Source organism: Hyalella azteca, unplaced genomic scaffold (assembly GCF_000764305.2).
Source record: "Hyalella azteca isolate HAZT.00-mixed unplaced genomic scaffold, Hazt_2.0.2 contig7995, whole genome shotgun sequence".
Classification (NCBI taxonomy): domain Eukaryota; kingdom Metazoa; phylum Arthropoda; class Malacostraca; order Amphipoda; family Hyalellidae; genus Hyalella; species Hyalella azteca.
This window is the reverse complement of record NW_025938101.1, coordinates 185,972-207,525: the sequence shown is the minus strand read 5'-3', so window position 1 is coordinate 207,525 and position 21,554 is coordinate 185,972. Positions and strand designations below refer to the sequence as shown.

The 21,554-nt window shown below is 37.2% G+C and overlaps 3 protein-coding genes across 3 annotated transcripts in view; 2 read left to right on the top strand and 1 right to left on the bottom strand.

The window, feature by feature from the left end:
• Positions 1–4,432: 4,432 nt before the first annotated feature.
• Positions 4,433–7,375, top strand: LOC108679601. The gene is made up of 4 exons (XM_018168255.2): positions 4,433–5,023; positions 5,409–5,571; positions 5,782–5,981; positions 6,212–7,375. Exons 1-4 carry the CDS (start codon positions 4,455–4,457, stop codon positions 6,426–6,428), a joined length of 1,149 nt encoding a protein of 382 aa, XP_018023744.1. The 5' UTR covers positions 4,433–4,454; the 3' UTR covers positions 6,429–7,375.
• LOC108679602 (persulfide dioxygenase ETHE1, mitochondrial) lies at positions 6,686–12,693 on the bottom strand. Its single transcript, XM_018168256.2, has 6 exons — positions 12,273–12,693; positions 11,575–11,719; positions 10,604–10,789; positions 9,881–10,063; positions 8,246–8,362; positions 6,686–8,010 (listed from the first exon to the last, which is right to left on the bottom strand). The coding sequence occupies exons 1-6, from the start codon at positions 12,462–12,464 to the stop codon at positions 7,928–7,930; spliced, it is 906 nt and encodes a 301-aa protein (XP_018023745.1). The 5' UTR covers positions 12,465–12,693; the 3' UTR covers positions 6,686–7,927.
• A 442-nt stretch (positions 12,694–13,135) lies between these two features.
• The window catches only part of LOC108679597 (tubulin-specific chaperone cofactor E-like protein), a 14,281-nt gene continuing 5,862 nt past the window's right edge, over positions 13,136–21,554 (top strand). Inside the window, exons 1-6 of the mRNA XM_047881447.1 lie at positions 13,136–13,253; positions 19,636–19,909; positions 19,944–19,996; positions 20,465–20,582; positions 20,852–21,073; positions 21,238–21,251. Of these exons, the coding sequence (XP_047737403.1) occupies positions 19,658–19,909; positions 19,944–19,996; positions 20,465–20,582; positions 20,852–21,073; positions 21,238–21,251 (659 nt within the window). The 5' untranslated portion in view covers positions 13,136–13,253; positions 19,636–19,657. The remainder of the gene's footprint in view (positions 13,254–19,635; positions 19,910–19,943; positions 19,997–20,464; positions 20,583–20,851; positions 21,074–21,237; positions 21,252–21,554) is intronic.

Sequence of the window (21,554 nt, the reverse complement as noted above, 5' to 3'; positions counted from 1 at the left end):
CCTTTGTTTCTTAAAAAACATCGGTTCTATTATTTTTAGAGTAGCTACTGCATTATATAAAGTAGCTGCTCACATCCGCATCGTAGGAGACGGAACTGATAGCGTGCACTGTGGAGTTGAAGAAGGTGCGATGGATGCAGTAATTCAGTAGGTACACTAAAACAATTTAGGTGTTTATTTTCTACGCTCAAGGATTAAGGCAACGTAATGAGTAATCTTTTTTTAGACGAAATTGAGATGTTAGTTGTTTAAATGATGAATCGTGAAAACATAGCAATTCCGTGAGAATGTTCAAGATCTCTTACAAAATCCGTGCAATGGCGGTGTGGTGTAATTCCGTGAGAATTTTGAAAAGCAGTCCTCCTGATCATTACCTTAAATTTCCAATCGGGGTCAGATGGGGTAAGACTGGACCAAAATCACTAACACTAACAGGCATGTAGCATCTATACCATGAATAACTAAAAAATCCTAAGCTTATCACAAGGTGTGGTTATGCAATGGGCTTCAAAGCTACAACTCAGACTTTTTGCATACAGCACAGTTTTCTCATTTCTGTACAGATTAAAAAAAGTGGCTGGGGGAAGAAAGGACCAACAGGTAATTCTTCTGTTACAAGGTTTTTAGTAAAAATATAAATCTGATATTCAATATTATCCATCTAGAAACACATTATTTGATTAAACAACCACTTGTTACTGTTTTGTGTTGCATGAAGTCAACTCTAATATCAATCACATTGGAATTTTTGCCACGAGAAAACTTTGTTAAGCATATAAATAGTAGGTTGGCTTTGATTCATTGTAGAGCACTGCTAAATGCTACATGTATATCCCATTAGTGTCATTGTCTGAAAGTTTATCAAATTGGTAATAAAACCAATGAATAATAACTTAAGAGTCGAAGTCATGCGTTTTCTTGCTAACTGCATTTGTGGTGCACTTCTTCAAACATAGCCCATGTGGCCATGCCATGCCCTCTCACAAAATTGTGATAATAATTATTTTTTATGTTTCACAAAATGATTTTTCCCCAACCACTCTTGCACATTGTTCTGCAGCTCACATATACTATAGGAAGAGACATCCCTATTTGCTCCATCCCCATGATGCAATTCACAATAGTATGCTAATTTCATCTAATTAAAAAAGCTAACAAGTTAGGATGGTTATTTTAAGCAAAAGATGGAAATTTTGACCAAAATACTCCATGTATACTATGCACAATAATATGTTCATTTAAAAGCCATTTTTGATAAACTATTGGGTAAGATCATTTGGTGGGGTAAGACAGGACCATTTGTGGGGTAAGATAGGATCACTTCATTCACTTGTGGGGTACCGTAAAATGGGGTAACTTAGACCGGCGGGGTAACTTAGACCACTTTTTGTTTTTTTAACTAAAACCCACACAACTCAAAAACTATTTGACATAGAAAAATTTTGTCAATGGGCATTAAAGGCCTAATACTGAGGCTACATAACACAATAGAAAGATTTAAAAAGTTTGCATATCTAATAGGTTAAAAAATTGAAAATGTGACCCACGAAAAAATGCTATTATTTAAAGCCTGTCAGAGTACCCCCTCCAATTTATAACATAGACCGGCTTGGAAGTTAATATAAAATTACCATATATAACATATTTTATGTCTGACAGCCTATTTATGTTTTTTTTCTTTGTGTTTCAGACTCTACGGAGTCTTATATATGGTAATTTTAACTTAATATCCAAGCCAGTCAATATTACCCCATCAGGGCTGCCATTAGGTAGTCACATTTCCCTCATTATGGGGCAGTGCCCCCCATTTGCAAATTATGACACTTTCCTCAAGTTTGTCATTTGCATATGTAACTAGAAGAGTTCTACTAGAATGCACCAAAACCTGGAGTTATTTAGAGTTATTTTACCAAAAAATATAATTGATTTTACCACCCGGTCTAAGTTACCCCAAGAGCTGGGGTAACAAAGACCATCACTTTTTTTTTAAATTACGTAAAGACTATGAGAGGCAGGAGCCAGCAATTTATGGTAAGTGAAGCTAGAGTATAGACCTGTATTTTGCATGTTTCAATTCAAGTTTAATTTAGCTAGTAAAAAAATGGCATCATTTATAAAGAAAAAAGTGGTCTAAGTTAGCCCATTTTACGGTAAAACAGGATCATTTAGTGGTCCTGTCTTACCCCATGTCCGGTCCTTTTTTACCCCATTTTAGAATAGTTGTCAGGCAGTGATGAAAGCAGGTAGGAATGCCTAGTATGTCTCAAAAGTTGCTTGTTACTTGAGGTTACTTGCCTACATCCACAAAACTGGCCAAAAATTTTTTTTAATCAGACACAGCTTATTTCCCAAAAAGGGTTAACTATTTTGTGACCCTTCTTTACATAGGTTTTCTTTGAAAACTAACCAAAAATTCATTATTTGCAGAAGAGGGTTGAAAGAAACACTGAAATGACAGGCAATGATTGCTCTAACATATTCTTTTGTCAAATTAAATTCAGTGCAATCAGAATGCATGCCATGGGCCAGTCCTTTCTTACCCCATGAAGGCTGCAATCCTGTCTTACCTTATTTGACTAACGTATATAGGTTGGTAGGCTATTAGGTAGTTGCGCTTTGACAGTTGTCATGAATGAACAAATGAAGGTACAATTTACAAACATAGGAAGTTTTTGGCTCTTTAAATGCACAGTTCCTGGACCTTTAAAATGAGCCTGAAAACTAGAGAAGTCTAAATTTTTTATTTTTGATTTACATGCTAGCTACCATTCAAAACCATTTTTGAATAATTAATCATTCATTATTGGTTTTGACTTTTGATTACAAATATTACTAGCAATTTTTCAGTCAATGTGTTTTCCCGTATAATAGGCAGTAGTTTGGACACAATAATGCAACATTTGCAGCACCTGGCACTGGCAGCTTCAAGCTTGAGGGGTGCTGCAATGCTCAGCGCGATTGAATACCCTGTTGGGAGTAGCAAAACTTTCTCCATTTACAATCAAGTCCAAGGCCCAAGCTTCTTCTTGAACTTACACCATATTTTAACATAACTTACATATTATTTTTTAACCCTATTTGCCATGAGTTATCATGTCACCCTACAACCTTGTTTGCAATTATTTTAGCCCTTAATTTTGTTAAATATTTTTTAGATGTATTCCATCTTATATACACCGCAATTACTTTACCAGGCATTAGTATTTAGTATAGATCTTTTCCTATCAAATACAGTCTTCAAATGCGCAATTCTGAACTCAAAACCATTTTAAAAAATTATGAGAATGAAACGACCAAAATTCTGGTCCCAAGCAGAACTATTTCCGTGAAAAACAATTCTGACTGCTTGATAATGTGGTGATGTTACCGATAGTTAGGAGGCTGTGAGTCTTTCACGTGTGTGTTTGCCTGAGAACATGTGCATCTTTATCGCTGGGGCATGTGCATCTTCAGCACCAGTGCATGTGCTTCTTCAGTGCTGTTTTTTTTGTCATTGACTGACACAAAATTGTCTTTGAGTTCAATGCCTGCCAAGGCTGCCATTGCAAAAATTACATGAAATGAGAAGGATGGACATAGTGGAAAGCTTGAGCACCTCCCACCTCTGCAGTTAGTGGAACACTAACATCGTACATTTGACTGGAGCTCTCAAACGCTTGGAGCAGCTTGCTCGGTGATGAAGTTTATACATATTTTGCTAAATTGCCTACCTAACAATCATAGATCAAAATAGCTAAAATATTATTGATCTGACACCAAGAATAGATCTCAGTAGATGAGTATCTCAACAGACAGAGCTGTGAGATTTGTTGTTTTTTACAAGGGTTATTAGAAATTAAGGGCTTTTTCCCGCCTACCCTATGCAATTAGGGTTAAGATCTGAAGACACAATTCAGACAAGCTTATTAGCAATTAATTTGCCCAAATCCTGAAGATGATTTGCTTGCTATTGCAAAAAATACTCTTTATGAATCCTTTTCCATCTGCAGGAGGTGGGCCAAAAATGTAAGAAACTAATTAATGCAACAAACTGTAAAATCTCCAAAAATGTGACTATTTACATTGATTTTTAATACTACAAAATATTTATTAAAATATTTTAACATATAAACTTAGGATTCCACCTATCAAAATTCTTAAGCCATTCTTCATTTTTATCAGTTCCTAGTAGCAACTGTTTCCTTTCACATAGAATCTAACTTATACTATATATAATATAACTTATACCATACATGAAGCCAAGTTCCAAGGTACTTTTAAATCTGTCAAGTGTTATTCACTAGCACTAATAGATTCAAGTTACCCGGACCTTTATATATACCGTATAGTACAGCATTGTGATGGATAATAAATTGGTAGAAAAAGTGAAAAGTTTAATATGACATCTTTCTTGCAGCCTTGCAGGCACTAACTTGTTTTCTTTTTTTTGCAGATAGTAATTTTGAAACGCCAAGATGTCATTTTCAAATAGAATACAAATCAGAGGTCTACATTTTTATAAGCAAATGGTTAAAAGAGGGAATTTATTTAATCTGAGGCAACAAACCTGTTTATTGAAGCCTTCACCTGCCATGCCTCAAAATCTTTCAACAAGCCAACAAAATTATATCAATAATTCAAATTACTTCAGTAATTATTCAGCTGATAATTATCTGGAAAAAATTCAAGATTTTGGTAAAAAATATTACAAGCATCGCTTCTCTGAAGATCACATAGAAGAAATCTGTCAGAAATTTCTCAATGTTGGAGTGAAGAAGGAAGATTTGATTCATGCATTCTGCCAAATGCCTTCAAATGCAGATGGCTTCATTGAGCCTCATGTTTTTAAACTAAGCGTTTCACAGCTAGAGAGAATATTATTAGTCTTTATTAACCATAATATCAGCCCTGAGGCCATGATTAGAGTCATCATGTACTATGGCAGTGACATCTTGTCATTGTCCCCTCAAGATCTTGAAGCAGCACTGATGGCACTGGGATCTCTACCGCACCTTGATAAACCAATGACTCAATTGTTGCACCTGTAAGTAAGAGTAGATTTATTCATATTTAATGCACATTTTAAAAAGTAGAGCAAATTTTTTTCCAATCAACAGAAGAGATTTGTAGTAATGGTTTCTTTTAAAGTTTCAATGTGTAATAATTTTTATAATGAAAAGAAATGATATAATTTTTTATAAATTATAGGGTAAGAATTTTAAATTAATGACTTTGAGATCATTTTCTATTTTTTTTTTCAAATATACTAATTTACTTGTATTGATGATTACCTTGTGAAGTGTTTGAAATTTCAAAGATTCTCTGTTGAGATGCTAATATGAAATAGGTAACATAGTTTGTTTCTATACCCTCTTGCACTGCTCTGTTAACAATTAATGTATTAAATGCCAATTTTGCATGCCATGCAGGTGTCCGCAACTCATCGAAATGGACAAAAACATGGAAGAAAAACTGGATAACTTTCGGGATATTTTCCCACAGAAAGAATTGAAGCATCTCTTTAAAAACTCACCAAATGTTCTACTTGATTCATGGAAAACTACCTGGGAAAAAATTTCTTACATTTATGAAGTATGTTTTATGATAGAAAATCTTGCATTTTCATTTCACATCTCCTAACAGTTATAGCTGTTATAATATCATTGTTGTGACATTCTTCACATTACACAGGTTTACCATTTGTAAAATAAATAAGCATAGTATGTTGTAGTTTCTATAAGTTATGATTCAATTGAAATAATGTGATTAAAACTGATTAATTATATTGATGTTAATGTGCAGGAAATGGGTTTGGATCAGCCGCACATTTCCTACAACAACACCCTGAGCTTTTCTCTGCAGCACATCAAAGAGCGACACGAAGCTATGCTACGCACCGGTGTGTACAAGAAGCCTAAACTTCACCGTGACCGTCTCAGTCACCTCATGAATGTCAAGCTCGACCTCATCATGAACTCGTCTGATGCTCAGTTCTGCAAACAGTGAGTTGAACTAACTGGCTTTCTCTGCTTATTATGTCCGACTTCATGGGGATACGTTATTGTGGGAGTGAGGCCTAGTGAGCATTTCTCCTCAAAGATTTCAACTAAAATATCAAGGATTATTTGCCTATTATTTTGACCGATAGTTTCCAAGAACAAAGCCATCTTTGTCTTGGAAAAAAATAAACGTCAAGAGCTTCATGTATGTACCTTCGCATTTATGTCCTCAGGATTCTTGGCATACCCCTGGAGGACTACATATCATTTCTGGAGCTGATGCATCGAGAGCGTGGCGAGAACTTCCATGGGATTCAGATGGAGGATTATGAAGCTGATGAAGCAGAGCTTCAAGAAAAGAAAGAGCTTAGGGATTCCTACGGGCGAAAAAGTCGTAAAGTTGAAAAAGAAAAGAAAGATTACCAAAGATGGCTCTCTGAACAGCAATGATGAACGACTTTGGTGATAATTTGTGAATTACCTTCAGCCCCTTTAATAGGTTGACATAATACCATTTGATTAACCACATATGCCATGCCAATACTCCTTCAAAGGGTCTTGGATTCTTTCATCCTGGCTGCAATGAAGGATGCTGTTGTCTCTAGTTGTATAAGGTCTAAATGTTGCTCAAGAAAATCTCTGCTCAGAGACCAATGACTTGCTGGCCTACTTATTATGCTGCTCACATTCGATAATTATACTTCAAAATCAATTTACACTTTATTCTTCACCAAAAGAATCAGTAGAATCTTCACATCGAATAAAGTATTTATTTTTATTGTAAGTAAAATCGTTTGGGAAGGCATTTAAAATTACACGAAATGTGTATAAGCTTGCATCCCTCTAATCTTAATCCAATTTAATCACAGCTCGCTATTTTAGGTGTATAAGCAGCTTGGTATTAAATACTGCTATATTAAATTATATCAAATTCACAGGAATGCTAATTATATGAAATTTGTCTCAAATCATAATATGAAACAAAGCACGTTTACATACATGAAAATATTAAGAAAGCGAGTACGGTATGTTATGACGGACGTAGACGCGACCTCAAGTTCGAGGCTTCCATTGTGACATAAGCGCTCACAACAGCAAGGAATTACTGACGTCTCGCGTTAGCACGACCTAATCACCATCATGTTGCAACGTAACCAATGACGAACACGATACCTTTGTTTTTCTTTGTAAAAACTGCAGGGGGTAATTTTTTGTTCTAGTACAAAATAAATGCTCTTGCAATAACACGAATGCAACGTTAAAAATCACAATCGACGTTAAAAAACTTAAAATATTCATAAACTGTAACAATAATATTAACTTTGAACTATGTTTTCATATTTCACGGTACCGGTTCCATAACAACTTTGTATAGCTAATAAACATTTGTGAGCATTCTATTGTATTGTGCACGACAGCACAGCTTCTATCACCATGTGAACAAATCCTAGTACTACTACGGAAAAATTTTCGTAATAAAATTCGATGAAGACCACCTAGAAAATTTCCATGTATTGCTGGACAGTAAGGCACTAAATAGGCCATGCGTGCTGAACTCTTTAAATGGTAACAGACCGGTTCATGTAATGTATCACGTTGAATAAATGTTGAAAGTTAATTAAAGTAAGCTTAGATTACATATCACACTTGTTCCGGGCATATTGTTAACACATCAGCTGAGGTGAATCATGTGCGAAACATTAAAGCTTGCGTGACTTGATCGCCTAATTCGTGCAGTGTGATATATTTTTCTTAAGTAATAAAGATATTGAGGGTAACTTGAGCTAACATATTAATGGCATAGAACAAGTACATATATAATTACATTGAAACCACGCACGTTCACCCTGTTTCCCAACAAAAAAATCAATACACAAGAAAGTCAGAGAACCGAAATCAAAGAACCGATAGAAGAAAATCTGCCTGGCTTAGATGCCATGGCGGGAAGTCTATGATGCCTTTTGAAGCTCAGCTGCAAGATCATCAGGCAGACTGTAGAGACCACACACTTTGTTTGCAGGCAGGGAGACATCTGCAATGAATTTACATAAAGAAAATGTAAAACTAAAACCCCTTGACAATTTGCAGCCATTAACAACATCAATTTGAAAACATATAAATAGGGTGTGTATGCAACTACCTACTACGTATTATAATGAAATAATCTGGATAAAAATTACATATATTGCAAATTAGCCATTAGTAAGAAGAATTAATACTATTCATACTTGAGAGACAAGACTTCTCGGATACCATATTTAACCTACCTATTTTGCGCGGGTAAGGCAGCCCCAAGTTGTTCATTATCTCCACGAATTCAGTGAGACTTTTGGTGAGCCGGGGGTTGTTTTCCTTCTCCTCCTTGACAGAAGTAACGGTGAGCCCTGTAATGGAAACAAGTTTGTATCATGAAATATCTACACCGACAAAGGAAAAGATAAGGTTTCCTGAAACGATAACATGAAAAGTTTTTGAAGACATGATGAATGACACTTAAAACAAACATTGACGATGTGAAACCAGTAAAAAAAATAATTATAGATGATAGTTCAGCTGATATAAATTAAAAAAAGATAATATAATTATTTTAAGAACAAATGAAATCACGTTCAATCTAATCTAATCCAAAATGTCTTTAAATAAAGGAACTAAATGTTTCAGTAAAAAAATATACTCTAGTATTAGGTGGCAGAATTTTCATGTTGAAACACAAGAAAATAATTGTGTTTCAAAATCCACCAAGTTCATTAATCGTACGTGTTTCAACAAGAAAAATCTGCCACCTTATACGAATATATATTAGTGTGATTCTGCAGAAGCTTTTCTCTTATGCATTCAGCATGCTTTTTAATAACAATCTTCTTGTTTTTTTTTTAATGAGACAAACAAAATTTCTTCTTGGCCCCAGGAGATCGAAAAGCAGGTTACCAAATGACATTTTAATGGAGTGTGACGTTTCAAATATACAATGTTCATTATCAAGCAGGTGAAGGGTTTTGCAATACTTGATAATTAACTTTTGGAAATGACAGTAGTAGTACCAACCAAGAGTATTGAGGATAGGTACTGTTTGAAATCTAAGCTAAAAATTACTCTGAAATGGGTGAAAATAATCGCAATAGCTGAGGCCTTCATTATCAACAGCGAGTCGTCAGCCATCTACCTCCAAACTACAGGATTTGGCAGGACCCTGAAATAATTTTCAGAGTAATTTTAAGCTTGGATTTCAACCTGTATCCACAATACCCTTGATTTGTACTACTGCCATTTCTAAAAGTTAATTTTCAGGTGTTGCAAAACCCTTCACCTGCTTGATAATGAATATTACAGTGGGGGGAAATAAATATTCGTACACTTGAAAAATCGTATTTTAATGTATGTAAGTACACAAATTTAACAGGAAAAGTGATTTAAATTATGTATAGAGACGCATAGTATTCAAAAATACTATCAAAAGAAATTAAATCTCAATGCAACAAAAAACAATGCAACATGTTCACTTATTTTTGAATACTATGCGTCTCTATACATAATTTAAATCACATTTCCTGTTAAGTTTGTGTACTTACATACATTAAAATACGATTTTTCAAGTGTACGAATATTTATTTCCCCCCACTGTATATGTCTGAAAATATTGGCTTATTGAAAAAAAAAAACAATAAGAAAGTTGTCAATAAAAAGTATGCTCTGGTCTTCAATCGAACCATATATATACAGTATGTATAGAGTACCAGAAGGAATCCAGTAAAAATTTTCACAAAAAATTTTGTAATTAATAAAACTAAAAAAAACATTCTAGTAGGCAGACGCATAAAAAAATCTCACAGTGATTGAATGACATCCTAAGGAATAACCCTCACAGCCTTGTGGATCTGGAGGAACTGAACCTAAACAAAAACCTTGGTAGTCGTGGGCAGGGTAGAGGAGATATTGGTCAGGCAGGGTCAGGATCTGAGAGTGTACAGCCTTGTAGAGGGTCTCGGGGTTGCCCTCCTGGAAGTCGGTCCTGCCACAGCCACCAATAAGCAGTGCATCACCTGTGAACGCCATGCCGTGGGCGTGGTCCACAAACGTCACACAGCCTGGCGACAAGATCATTCATGAAGCAAACAAGAACTAAAACCTTTTATATACAGGGTGAACCAGAATTAACTGACCCTTTAATTTGTTAATAAATAAAAAACTAAGAACATTATGAAGTTGAAACTTGTTTTATTTAAAAGAAGAACATTTTTATGGTAATATTGTATCCTAGTTAAAATATTGTATCCTATTACAATATTTTATTATTGTATTAGTTAACATATTTATTATGTATTAATAATATGTATTAGTAGTTAAAATATTGTACGTAATATTGTATCCTAAAAACTAGGATACAATATTACCATAAAAATGTTCTTCTTTTAAATAAAACAAGTTTCAACTTCATAACGTTCTTAGTTTTTTATTTATTAACAAATTAAAAGGGTCAGTTAATTCTGGTTCACCCTGTATAAATAAAAATAACAGCTTTTCCCCGAATCTTGATATCCGATTACATTTTCACAGCTCGGAATTAATTCACAAAAATAGCATGTCTGACATATTTGGAGTGCAGTAATTTGAGTAGTAATGTTCACCTGCAGTGTGACCAGGAGTGGCACGCACTTCCAGCTCCACAGCTCCCACTTTGATGACATCACCAGGATTGACTTTAAGATCAGCATCTCCGCCAGAAGCCTCAGATAGAACAGACACACAGCCTGGCACAAGCTTCTTCAGCATCCCAGAGCCGGTAATGTGGTCTGCATGCACGTGAGTGTTGACTGTAAAGAAAGGGAAATTAATTATTTGAGAGGCCATTTATGCCACCAATATTTTTATATCATTAGGTCTTCCTCTTAGTTGTTCACATTAATGAGTTACTTAAGAGTGTATAAATTATTATTCTATGGTACATTATTAAATTACTTGAACATGAAAAAATGTAACTACTTTAAACTCTCCCACAGGCCACAGCCACATTCATTGGCAAAATTTAAAGCTTAGCATACCATCATTTCTATGGCTTCAAATCCCATTAGCTTTTCTCTTTTTACAACCTCATGACTTCCATCATGATACACCTATCTAAGAATAAAGACTTAATTATTTGTAAGCCTGGTAAAGGATGGCATGGTATTGGTTGACACAATCGTCAAACCCATTTTGATAATTTCGAATCAAGTTAACAATTTCCTTCATTTGCCCCAACATATGAAGGCAATAAAGTAGAATTTGTTCATGCTAAATCCAATACTTTGAGCAATGATAAGTCAATTAAATATTTAACTTTACATCTAAATTAAAAAAATCAAGAAGTGGACAGATGATGCCCAGCAATTGTAGAAAACATCTATCTTCTTTTCAATTATTTTTAGAGCAGCAAGATTCCTGATAGATGAAGTTCAAGTACCTCCTATCTAATTGGTAACACAAGTAAATGATTATTCTGCAAGATTCCATATATATTAAAAATGTCACATTGGAGCTGTAACTCATGATATCAGTACCAGACTACCAGGTAGAAAATTCAAATTTTGATGTCACCTAATATAGTGTTAGTACTCACCCACATATTTGAGATTCAATTTCAGCTGCTTGATGAGAGTAGCATCTCTCTGAGCCAATTCAATCACAGGGTCAATCAAGAGGGCTTCTTTGGTAGCAGTGTCTGCCAGCAGGTAAGTGTAGGTGCAGCTATCCCGGTCAAAAAGCTGAAATTTTATATCATAGAAAACAAGAAAAGGCTACATGAACATGTGCTTAGGGAATTTCAAATAATGGAATTATCATATATATATATATATATACATCATTATGCATCAAATTTTAATATAATAACATGATTTGGGAGCAAAAATTTTTACACAATTATTCTCAAAGACTCAAACCCATATTTCCTAGATAATATCAACCAAAAATTGTTCCAAGGATATGGTAGTGTAATTGTGGTCACTGGACACTGGTCTTCTCTACTTCCATCAGTACGGCAGAAATGGCACATTATCAGACTGATTCAGACATCAGTTGGACAATTTTAATCCATAATTAGGCTATCGATGATTAGTTTAGTGTTTACTGACAAGTGACAAATAACATAAAGCAGAAATAGCTGTTACTTAATTTCAATGGCCCTATTTTGGCAGTACCGAAACAACACTTTCTGATAATAAATTTTAAACTCATTAGAAAGTATAACCCTCGATCGATTTATCATAGTGGCGCCCGGACGGCCCGGTGGTAGTACGTATTTATAAAATATCTCACCTGACGAAACAGAAGACCAGAGTTCGACCCGACAAATCCGGAGGCCATTATTGTAGTTGTATTCAATTCTCTCAGATGATATAGATTATAATAGCGATTAGTGATGATTGCTCTAGTTGCAGCGGGCGAGGCTGACTGATAACACGTACCTACTCTTCGAACAGCCCAGAGAAGTCTTACTGTAGTTGCCATCGTAACGATGAGCGACAGAACAAACAGACATGGTCACGTAGGCTATGCAGCGATCACTGATCAAGTAGAATAGCCTAAATAATCTCATTTGCATTGAAATTGTAAAATTTTCCCCCAGTATGTGTCTGCTCTTGGAAAAAACAGATTTCGAGACTATGTGAAAGTTTTTTAAAGCGTATTTGTATGTTGGTATAATCGATTTCTGTTAGCATGAAATTTGGTCTTTGTGTGCAGACAGCTGTTGAAAGTTTCCAACTAGTATATTTTCCCATTCCAAAGTTTTTTTCATTCTGCGAGTTGATTTTTAATTCTGCGTAAATATATCTGGAAAAATCGTTCATATTAATTGTAGAAAAGTCAACCTAAGACTTCTAAGAGATTCATCATTCATAAAGCTTTTCTGAAAATATTTTCACAGGAATTAAATGTAATTTGTTACTGTACCATAAGTGATTACAATGAATTTTTCTATTAAGCCTGGTAGAAGGAAATTAGGAAACTTTTTAGACTTTAATAAAATAAGATTCAGATACAATATTATAAATTACTTCATACATGCATTCATTAAGAGAAAACTTCAAACCTCTGACATTAAAATTAATACTTGGCACCTTTACTCAGCTGTTGGAACTTTGCTTTCTTGTGTTTACATTGTTCAGTATGCATGTCGATTCGGTTATGGGAGGCGTTAGAGTCAAGCTTTACTGAACTTGTTACAAGTTTCATTCGTTCTATTTCTTTTGTGCCCTACGGCTACGGTTAATAGGAAACGTAAATTTAATACGCAAGGTAAATATTTTTAAACGGTCGCGTGCGGTTATAACCCGGTCTCCTGTATTTTGTACCATTAAGTGATTAACATATTGCATCTGTCAATTATACTCAATTTCAATACGAAATGGGTCTTTCATTTGTAAATCTATCTAGAAAACGAAATACTTACTTTCACAGGCTCGATTGCTTTTCATGCAACTGAGATGAAGTCATTCAGTTTGTGCTTTAGAGCACATCATTTTTGTCTTCAGGCGATCGCTGCCGATGGCGATGGTATGCATGAATCCATAATACTTGATTAGTTGATAGTTCGATTGTTAAACATCATGATTTTGATACTGATGGTTTTATTGTTGTTTGAGTGTTTACTATAAACCATTACCATAATAACTAAAATGGTAAAGGACAAATTATTGTTGGAATTTTTAATGCCAAGGTAACTTATTTTAGTTGATTTTTAGGAATACCTATATAATCTAACTGCCTCACCAGGCATTTTTGCAAAAAATAAGATACTATGTAATTGAAATGGTCTAATTCATTTGGCTCCAAGCCTCCTAAACTGGCTGGGCTGCTGAAGCTCTGGTTCAAGAATATTTGCAGACTTGCAGCAGAGAGCAGATTTTTCATAAGCAAGACTAACACTATGACATCAATGGCAAATGGCAATGCTGTTATGCTGAATGCTGATCTGTTGGTTTTGAGTGTGCTCTCAATGTCACATATAAAAATAAAATATGATAAATCAAATGTTACTAATTTCAATTGATCGAATTAGGCAAAGACTGTTGGTATGAGTAAAATTTTCTATGTGGTCTGTTGGTTTTCGCTCATTGAGAAATTGAGATAAGGCTGCTAACTGATATTTAGAATGTCTGTTTGATACTTACATTGTGGCTGTAAAAACTTGATGTATAATTTGTGATGATTCATTGATATGAGCAATATGAACTCCTGGAGTGTATCACAGATACTTCTATCAGGCACTGGTCATCTGTCTCCTCGTTAGCCGTTGAACAATGAAAATTGTTATGGTGATCATCTTCCTGCTGCTTGCTTCCTCCTTAACCTTTTATTTTTCACTTAAAAATTAACTATTGTCATCTCCTACTAGCTGCTAAGCGCTTAGATTCACTTAGTAATTGATGCTGTTCACTTGATTGCTTAATTTGATTGGCAAAAGATCTCTGGATGATACTGGCCAAATTCATAGTTAGTTTTTTTTAACCTTCTGTCTAAAAAATTTTTAATATGAGTAATATGATACTAAGTTTAAAAATATGACGTGATTATGACAACATTATCTATACCTACTATAATATACTACACTGCTTAGCTGTGCTCACTTAATTTTTTGTAGATTTTCATGGCTTGAATGATAGTATTTCTTGCTCAAGATATACATAATTATTTAGTTATCATTGCAAAAATACATTGTTCTGCAAAAATTCCCTATTAACATACATACGGTAGTTGCCATACAAGAATCACATTTGTTAATACCATGGGCTCATTCCTGTCATGAATTATAGAGTCGTAGAAGCGAAGGATGCACTCGGCCGCGGCCAGCTCACGCTTGCGCTGTTAAGAGCCCTGGAAGAGGTCTCTTAATTTTTAGGCCTCATAATTCATAACAGCCCCATAGTTAAGGTAATATTAAGTTTGTCTGCCAGTTACGGCCGTGCGTATAAAATTATTATCGTCACAGTGATCGTGACGAGTTTCAGAATGCAGCTTCAGAACCAGTTTATTTGGGGTCAACTATCTCCGTCTTGGCGAGCCAACTGACGCTGCCTTCATGCGCCCGCTTCAGCTCTGCCTACTCAGCTGTCGTGCAACTCACTTATATGTACACGATTGTTGTACGATTTTCCATACCAAATTTGTTGTGATAAACTATTTCACTGTTTCTGCAAGATATACTTTAAATTGAATTGCTTTTGTGTACCTTCTACAAGCAGTAAAGAATCAACGGAAATCATAACATGCTCTCAATATTAGTGTTCGTCAGCGATTACGGCGGAACTTCGTTATTTTATTACGCTGATTAAACAATTGAGGATTTCTAGAGCCCTTGAATCGCTGTTAATAGCATGTTAATACATCGCAAGAGTGTGGTTCTTCCCGCAATAAATTAACTACTGCAAACTGTTGATAGACTAGCAATTAAACCCTCTACACATGTCATTTATATTGTTTGTATTGTAACTCCTCATGATACGCGATGTATTTCATTTCATCGGCTTTGATGATTATCGGCCTCTTGAACGGAAATTTGGTTTTCTATCTTGTCGAATATATTTACCAAACACTCCGCCTGTCTATAAATTCTACAGGAATCGCAATAGTGTCTCTTCTATTCAATGCGTCTATTTTTTCTTGAACATTAAGTGCATTGCGAGAAAACCATCCTGCTTTTAACTTTAAGAAGTAGAAAGACACCCATGACGTCTTCCTTGCATTGTATGCCCTTAGACAAACAATGAGGTACACTCTTGTAAGATATTCAAGGTGATTGCCATACGTTCGCACACGCAGTAGCAGCACAGAGCCGCAGCTGCATCGCCTATGCAGCCGTGCACTATTTGCGTTTGGCGCCAACGATGTCTGTGTGCACATGCTAAGAATACTGCACAATATTCAGTATAAATACCATGAAGTTCGTTTCAATGTACTAATCTCTGAACTTCGTATAAGTACCTCACAATATCTCCATTTCCACAATACGAGTGCATGTTGAGTACCTTGGGGTGTTGGACGAGCTTCAAGGCCAATGGGTACTGCATGGCGCGCCTGATCTTTGCTCGAGGTTTAGACCTTCGTTTGGTGATCGCCTCCCTACCTCGCAATTACTGAGATCCTGCGCATTTGGCTTTGACGTCTCGCTGGGCAAGGGCTCAGTGCCTGCCTCTGGTGACGTCACCTCCTACCCTATACCGTTACGTTGCCTTGCATGCACTCCGCGCTATCTTATCTATGTATCGCAAGCTGATCCGCTGGCTGGTGCATGTGTTCACATCTGGCAGCACGAGCGCAGGTCCTAAAGTAGCCAGTAACAACGTAATGCTATTGCTATTAATCGCACTTTTGTAAATTTTTTTATACATCAGGATGATCGCTAGTGACTTTCCTGCATCAGGCGCAGGTATGCTAGGTTATTTCTTTTGTTTTACGGTTGCTTCAAATAATTCGCTTTCTGTTACCGTGATTGGGATGAAATGTTCAAGTGAGAGCCAGGAATACGACTATAGCGGTTGCCCTGGGTTACCACATCACTGCGTCCTTATTGAACTACCTTGCATGTACCCATGAGTATTACGTGAGTCACGGTCTTAACTCTTTTGCAGGCAAGTTACCATACATGATCACTTAAAATCTATTTAAAAGACTCACCACAGGCGCCGGTTTGTGTTTAGGGCTTCATTATCATGCGTCTGCCAATAGCCAAGCATCTGACCATCGCTCTCTGCATATTATCGCCCTCTGCAATGCCCAAAAATTCATATACAAGCATTTAAATTAATGTTTTGACTCGGGCAATGAAATTCACGCTCATTCCGCATTTCATTAATAGACGGACGTAGTAATATATACGGTACCTATTTTATAATGAATGGTAACTTCAAAAGTAAGATTAACTATTCCAATATGAATAATTTTGAAAAATACATGGAAGTAAATATATTTTATAATAGTTAATATTTTCTTGTACTGGTTTCTGGAACTCAAATTTTTGCATATTTATATGCTTGCCCGCGAAAGCGTTAAGTTAGATCGAATCATTGCAAATTTTTTCATAAGTTGTCAACATTCATTTATTCGTTATAATGTTTTAGATCATATGGCATGGTGCCGACGCAGAACTCGAGATGATTTACATGAAGATGAACCTCGCTTAATGCTCAGTAGCGTTTCACGTTCGCTTCTCATCGTCCGCAACCTTCATTGAGGTCTGCACCGTCTGCCTACTTTATAGTTTTTAATATCAAGGCCTTGATTTTTTTCGTTAATTGCCTCTTAGCTGGTGCCTCCTTTTTAGTTTGGTATAAACTATCATCTGAATAAACTTTTATAATATTATTAATGCCTTTTCGATAAGTATATATATGTAGTGCTTCTCGTTGCTGACGTCAATGCTGAAGTTTATCTCGAAAATGATTTCTGAAAAAGGAAACTTGACGGTAGGGCAGCCAAAACTGCGTTTCCTTTTGCGATTGCGTGATAAAACTTCCGTAAAAATTCGTACGAATGCATAAATTGCATTGAGATATTTACTGCCGCAGAAGTTTCGTGTGTGCAGCAGTTAAGCAATATTAAATATCACGTTCATTGTGCCAGTGCTATCATTAAAATCAACACTAATAGACAACCTTCTTTTAAGTCGTGCACTGTAAGCCTTATTTGTTAGGATTCAGCTCCTTCGCTTGTGGTCGTGCGAGCCTGTCGTCCATACATGTGCACCCGTAATCAAGCATCCACGTTCATCGTGTCAATACATCACCAAAATAAACCCTAACAGATATTGTTCGTATGAGCCTCGATATTGTAGGACATGTTCGTAAGGATGCAGCGCTTTCGCTTGCGGCCGTGCGAGCCTGTCGTCCATACATGTGCACCCGTAAACCAGTATCTACGTTCATCGTGTCAATACATCACCAAAATAAACCCTAACAGATATTGTTTATATGAGCCTCGATATTGTAGGACATGTTCGTAAGGATGCAGCGCTTTCCCTTGTGGTCGTGCGTAGACCGCGCGTCAGTCACGCCACGCTGCCGTGTGCCGCAGGCGAGCGTCTCCGTGACCCACTGGGAAGCTCCGCTCGCCTGCGTGCGCTCTGGCTCTCGCGTGTCCACATTGTCGACATTTGAATACGTGGAATGATGGAAAAACATAACTTTCTTAACTGCGATTTTATTTATTTTTAGTTCAAAATTTTTGTTATATTAGTTTTTTTTCAGTTACTTACCGAGCTGTTATTCGAATGTCTCTCTGATCTCATGTGATCCACCAGCTTTGTGTTCCTTCTCTTATGTGGTCCACCAGCTATATAACGAGGACAATCCTCTAACGATTGGGATTCAGCTGGACAGTTTTGTAAATCGGACTCGTCCATCATCGACGCTTGGTCCGTAACACATTTTAATTGACTCAGCTAGTCCAGCTCGTTCATCTGTTGCTCAGAACACCGTTCAGTTTTCCCCTGCTTTGTAATTGACGTTGTTGCTGAAGTTCCGGGTGAAGCTCAGTGAGAATGGAGTCAGCGTTCCAGCCAGCGGCGTGAGAATTTTCTTGATGCATTAGTCGCCACCGGACCAGCTGTTACAACGGTCCCTCGAAAGACGAAACTCGACCGTCGTCGCTTTCGCACACCAGTGAAAAATATGCGGAGTTACTGTCGCGTCTAATGGCGGTTCATTGAACTCTCCATTCCATGTCAAACGGTGAAAAGTACTCGCTTTGATTAAATAGAAAGACGGTTTTATTTTGACAATCATTATTATAATATTCAGAACAAACCTGTTGCTGGAGAAACAATCTATGCTGGCAAGCTATTTACTTTTTTTGTACCTATTACATATTTCAAGACACTTCCAGATAAAAATTCAATTGCTCGGTCCAGCGTTGCTGACAATAGTTGTGGATGACGATGAGAATGTTGCTCGAATGCGTAGCTCTATTGAGCAGTTATGTAGGTCAGGGTTGACTGAGGTGTGCGGTGATTGAATTGCTCTGTTTACAGTCTTCGCTTGGATGCGTCGCGTTTCTGCAGAAAAATGTAACGTATTAACACACCGCTCCTCAAGGTTGGCGGTCTAAACCATCGCGTCATGCAATAAAATCCCGCCATAAAGGCCATTGTGTGTATTGTTTGCAGAAGCTGTGGCTGCGCCTGTGTAAATTTCGCTCTTGATTTCATAGACCATGTAATATCGGTGCAATATATTCCGGTTGCGTGCACTACGCATTGTTCTTTGTGTGTTATTACTTCTTTTTCTGCTCTCAAGTGTGTAGTAAGACATTGTATTGTATAGCCGCAATCCAAATAAATTCTAGAGTTACTTCAAGAGATCTCGTTACTTTATTAGAGATCTTGATATAAAATTTCTCAGCTGTAAACCAGTGTTATTTTGTTATTTACAATGTTTTATTATGAGTTTTGCTCAATATGGTAATGGAGGGTTCAGATCGAGCCTGCCATTTCGTAAGAGAAATTATAACGAATTTTTTTACTGTAGTGAAATTCGGATGGCTCAAGATTTTATAGTTAAACGAACACCTGTATTTGCGATGCATTAGCTGCTGAAAGAATCATTTTTAATGCGTACTCTCAGAACTTTGTTCATTTCATTTATTACGTGGCCGCGTTCTGAGACAACATTTCATTGGACTGCAGACGAAGAAGGCGCGTAACGACGATGCCCAGTCTGCCTGAGGCTTGCGACAACAAGTACGGCGACGATGACACGGTCGTGACGGAGGTGTCGTGCATCGCGCTGCAGCTGCGGCGCAGCGGCCGACCGCGCCTGCCGTCCGTGCTCATCCTGGCGGACTGCGAGATCGAGGAGGCGGGCGAGGACGGCGAGGTCGAGAAGCGCTGCGAAGGAGTCCGAGAACTCGACATTTCCAAGAACAAACTCAAACATTGGGATGAGGTGTGTGCTATTGTTGTGCGAAGGAGTCCGAGAACTCGACATTTCCAAGAACAAACTCAAACATTGGGATGAGGTGATGCACCTCCTCGCATACTCCCCCAGGTACCTCCTGCACCTCCTCGCATACTCCCCCAGGTACCTCCTGCACCTCCTCGCATACTCCCCCAGGTACTCCTGCACCTCCTCTGCCAGAGAGTCTCCTGTCCGCTATACTCAAGACTCTCTGTTGCGCTGAGTTCTATGCCACATCTCTGTGTCTGTGGCGTACGTAGTAACTCAAATTTAGCTCTTTGTCTTGGGTTTTTAAAGGAACTACAGGTCAACCAAACTGTATGCACTCGGGGAAGAGTGAGACTTGAAAATTCGCGATGAAGAGAAGCCGCTCTAGATCAAGCGCTCTAGATGAAGCGCTCTAGATGTCGCTCTAGATGAAACGCGACATATCGATAGATAACTATACTAGAATTATATGGCTTTAAAGTATCTAATACCGAGTATTATGATATTTGATAATATAAAGCCCAGTGTTTATTAATGACAAATTGTAATGCATATTGCACCCCCTGACAGACTTGAGGAGCTCCACGTCTGCATGAATGACTACCACAAACTGACCAGAAGCGACCGCAAGTTCCCTACTGTCACCCGCGTTCATTTTAATAACAATCCTGCCGACGACTGGGAGCAGGTTAGTCCTTATCATTTACATCCAATTGTTTCTTCATGCTTCTTATTCAATTGTTTTCCATGCTTCTCATTTAATTGTTTCTCCATGCATCTCTTTCAATAGCTTATCTATGTGTCACTATAATATGTCTAATTTTTTACGTTGAATGTTATTGAGATTAAAGATTGTTCGTGTTACCCAGCAATCATTATTGCCAGCACTCACGATGATGTTTCCGTAACCACCTCCCATTCCCGTGTAATGTCATATTGACCAATTTATTATTCCAGATTGAAATTTTAGGCGAAGTTTTCCCTAAACTGGAGGCCCTGGTGTTGGCCGAGTGCCCCATCGCAGAACTGCCGGCGTCAGGGCGGTACAGCGACGTGTTCCCGTGCCTCAAATACCTCAGCCTCAACGCCACTAAAGTCGCCGACTGGGCCACTGTTTATAATATCAATTATTTCCCGCAGCTATCAGAGCTAAGGCTCTGCAGCTGCCCTCTTTATGAGGTAATTTTTCGGAGACATTTTAAAATTACTTCTTTACCCCTGCAATATTTTGTAAGAAAAATACAGCTTCAAAATATATGTAATTTTGAACTGTTGGTAATTGGCTGATATGTAATTATAATGTAAAATTCGATATTAGAAGTAACTGAGTTATGTCGTTACAGTGCTACACCTTACAGTGTGATGGCATTACATTGTGCTGTCATTACAGTGCTACACATTACATTGTGCTGTCCTTACAGTGCTACACATTACATTGTGCTGTCATTACAGTGCTACACATTACATTGTGCTGTCCTTACAGTGCTACACATTACATTGTGCTGTCCTTACAGTAATCTTGGTATCTTGGTATTTGTTTGGGACATAGCAGTCCCAGGCCACGATGGATCGTCGCCTCTGATTATCGTTCATCCGCCCTCATTTGGGCCACCTGATGCACGATGCTGTTGCTTGCTTCTCGCCGCTGGCAGTGTTGCAG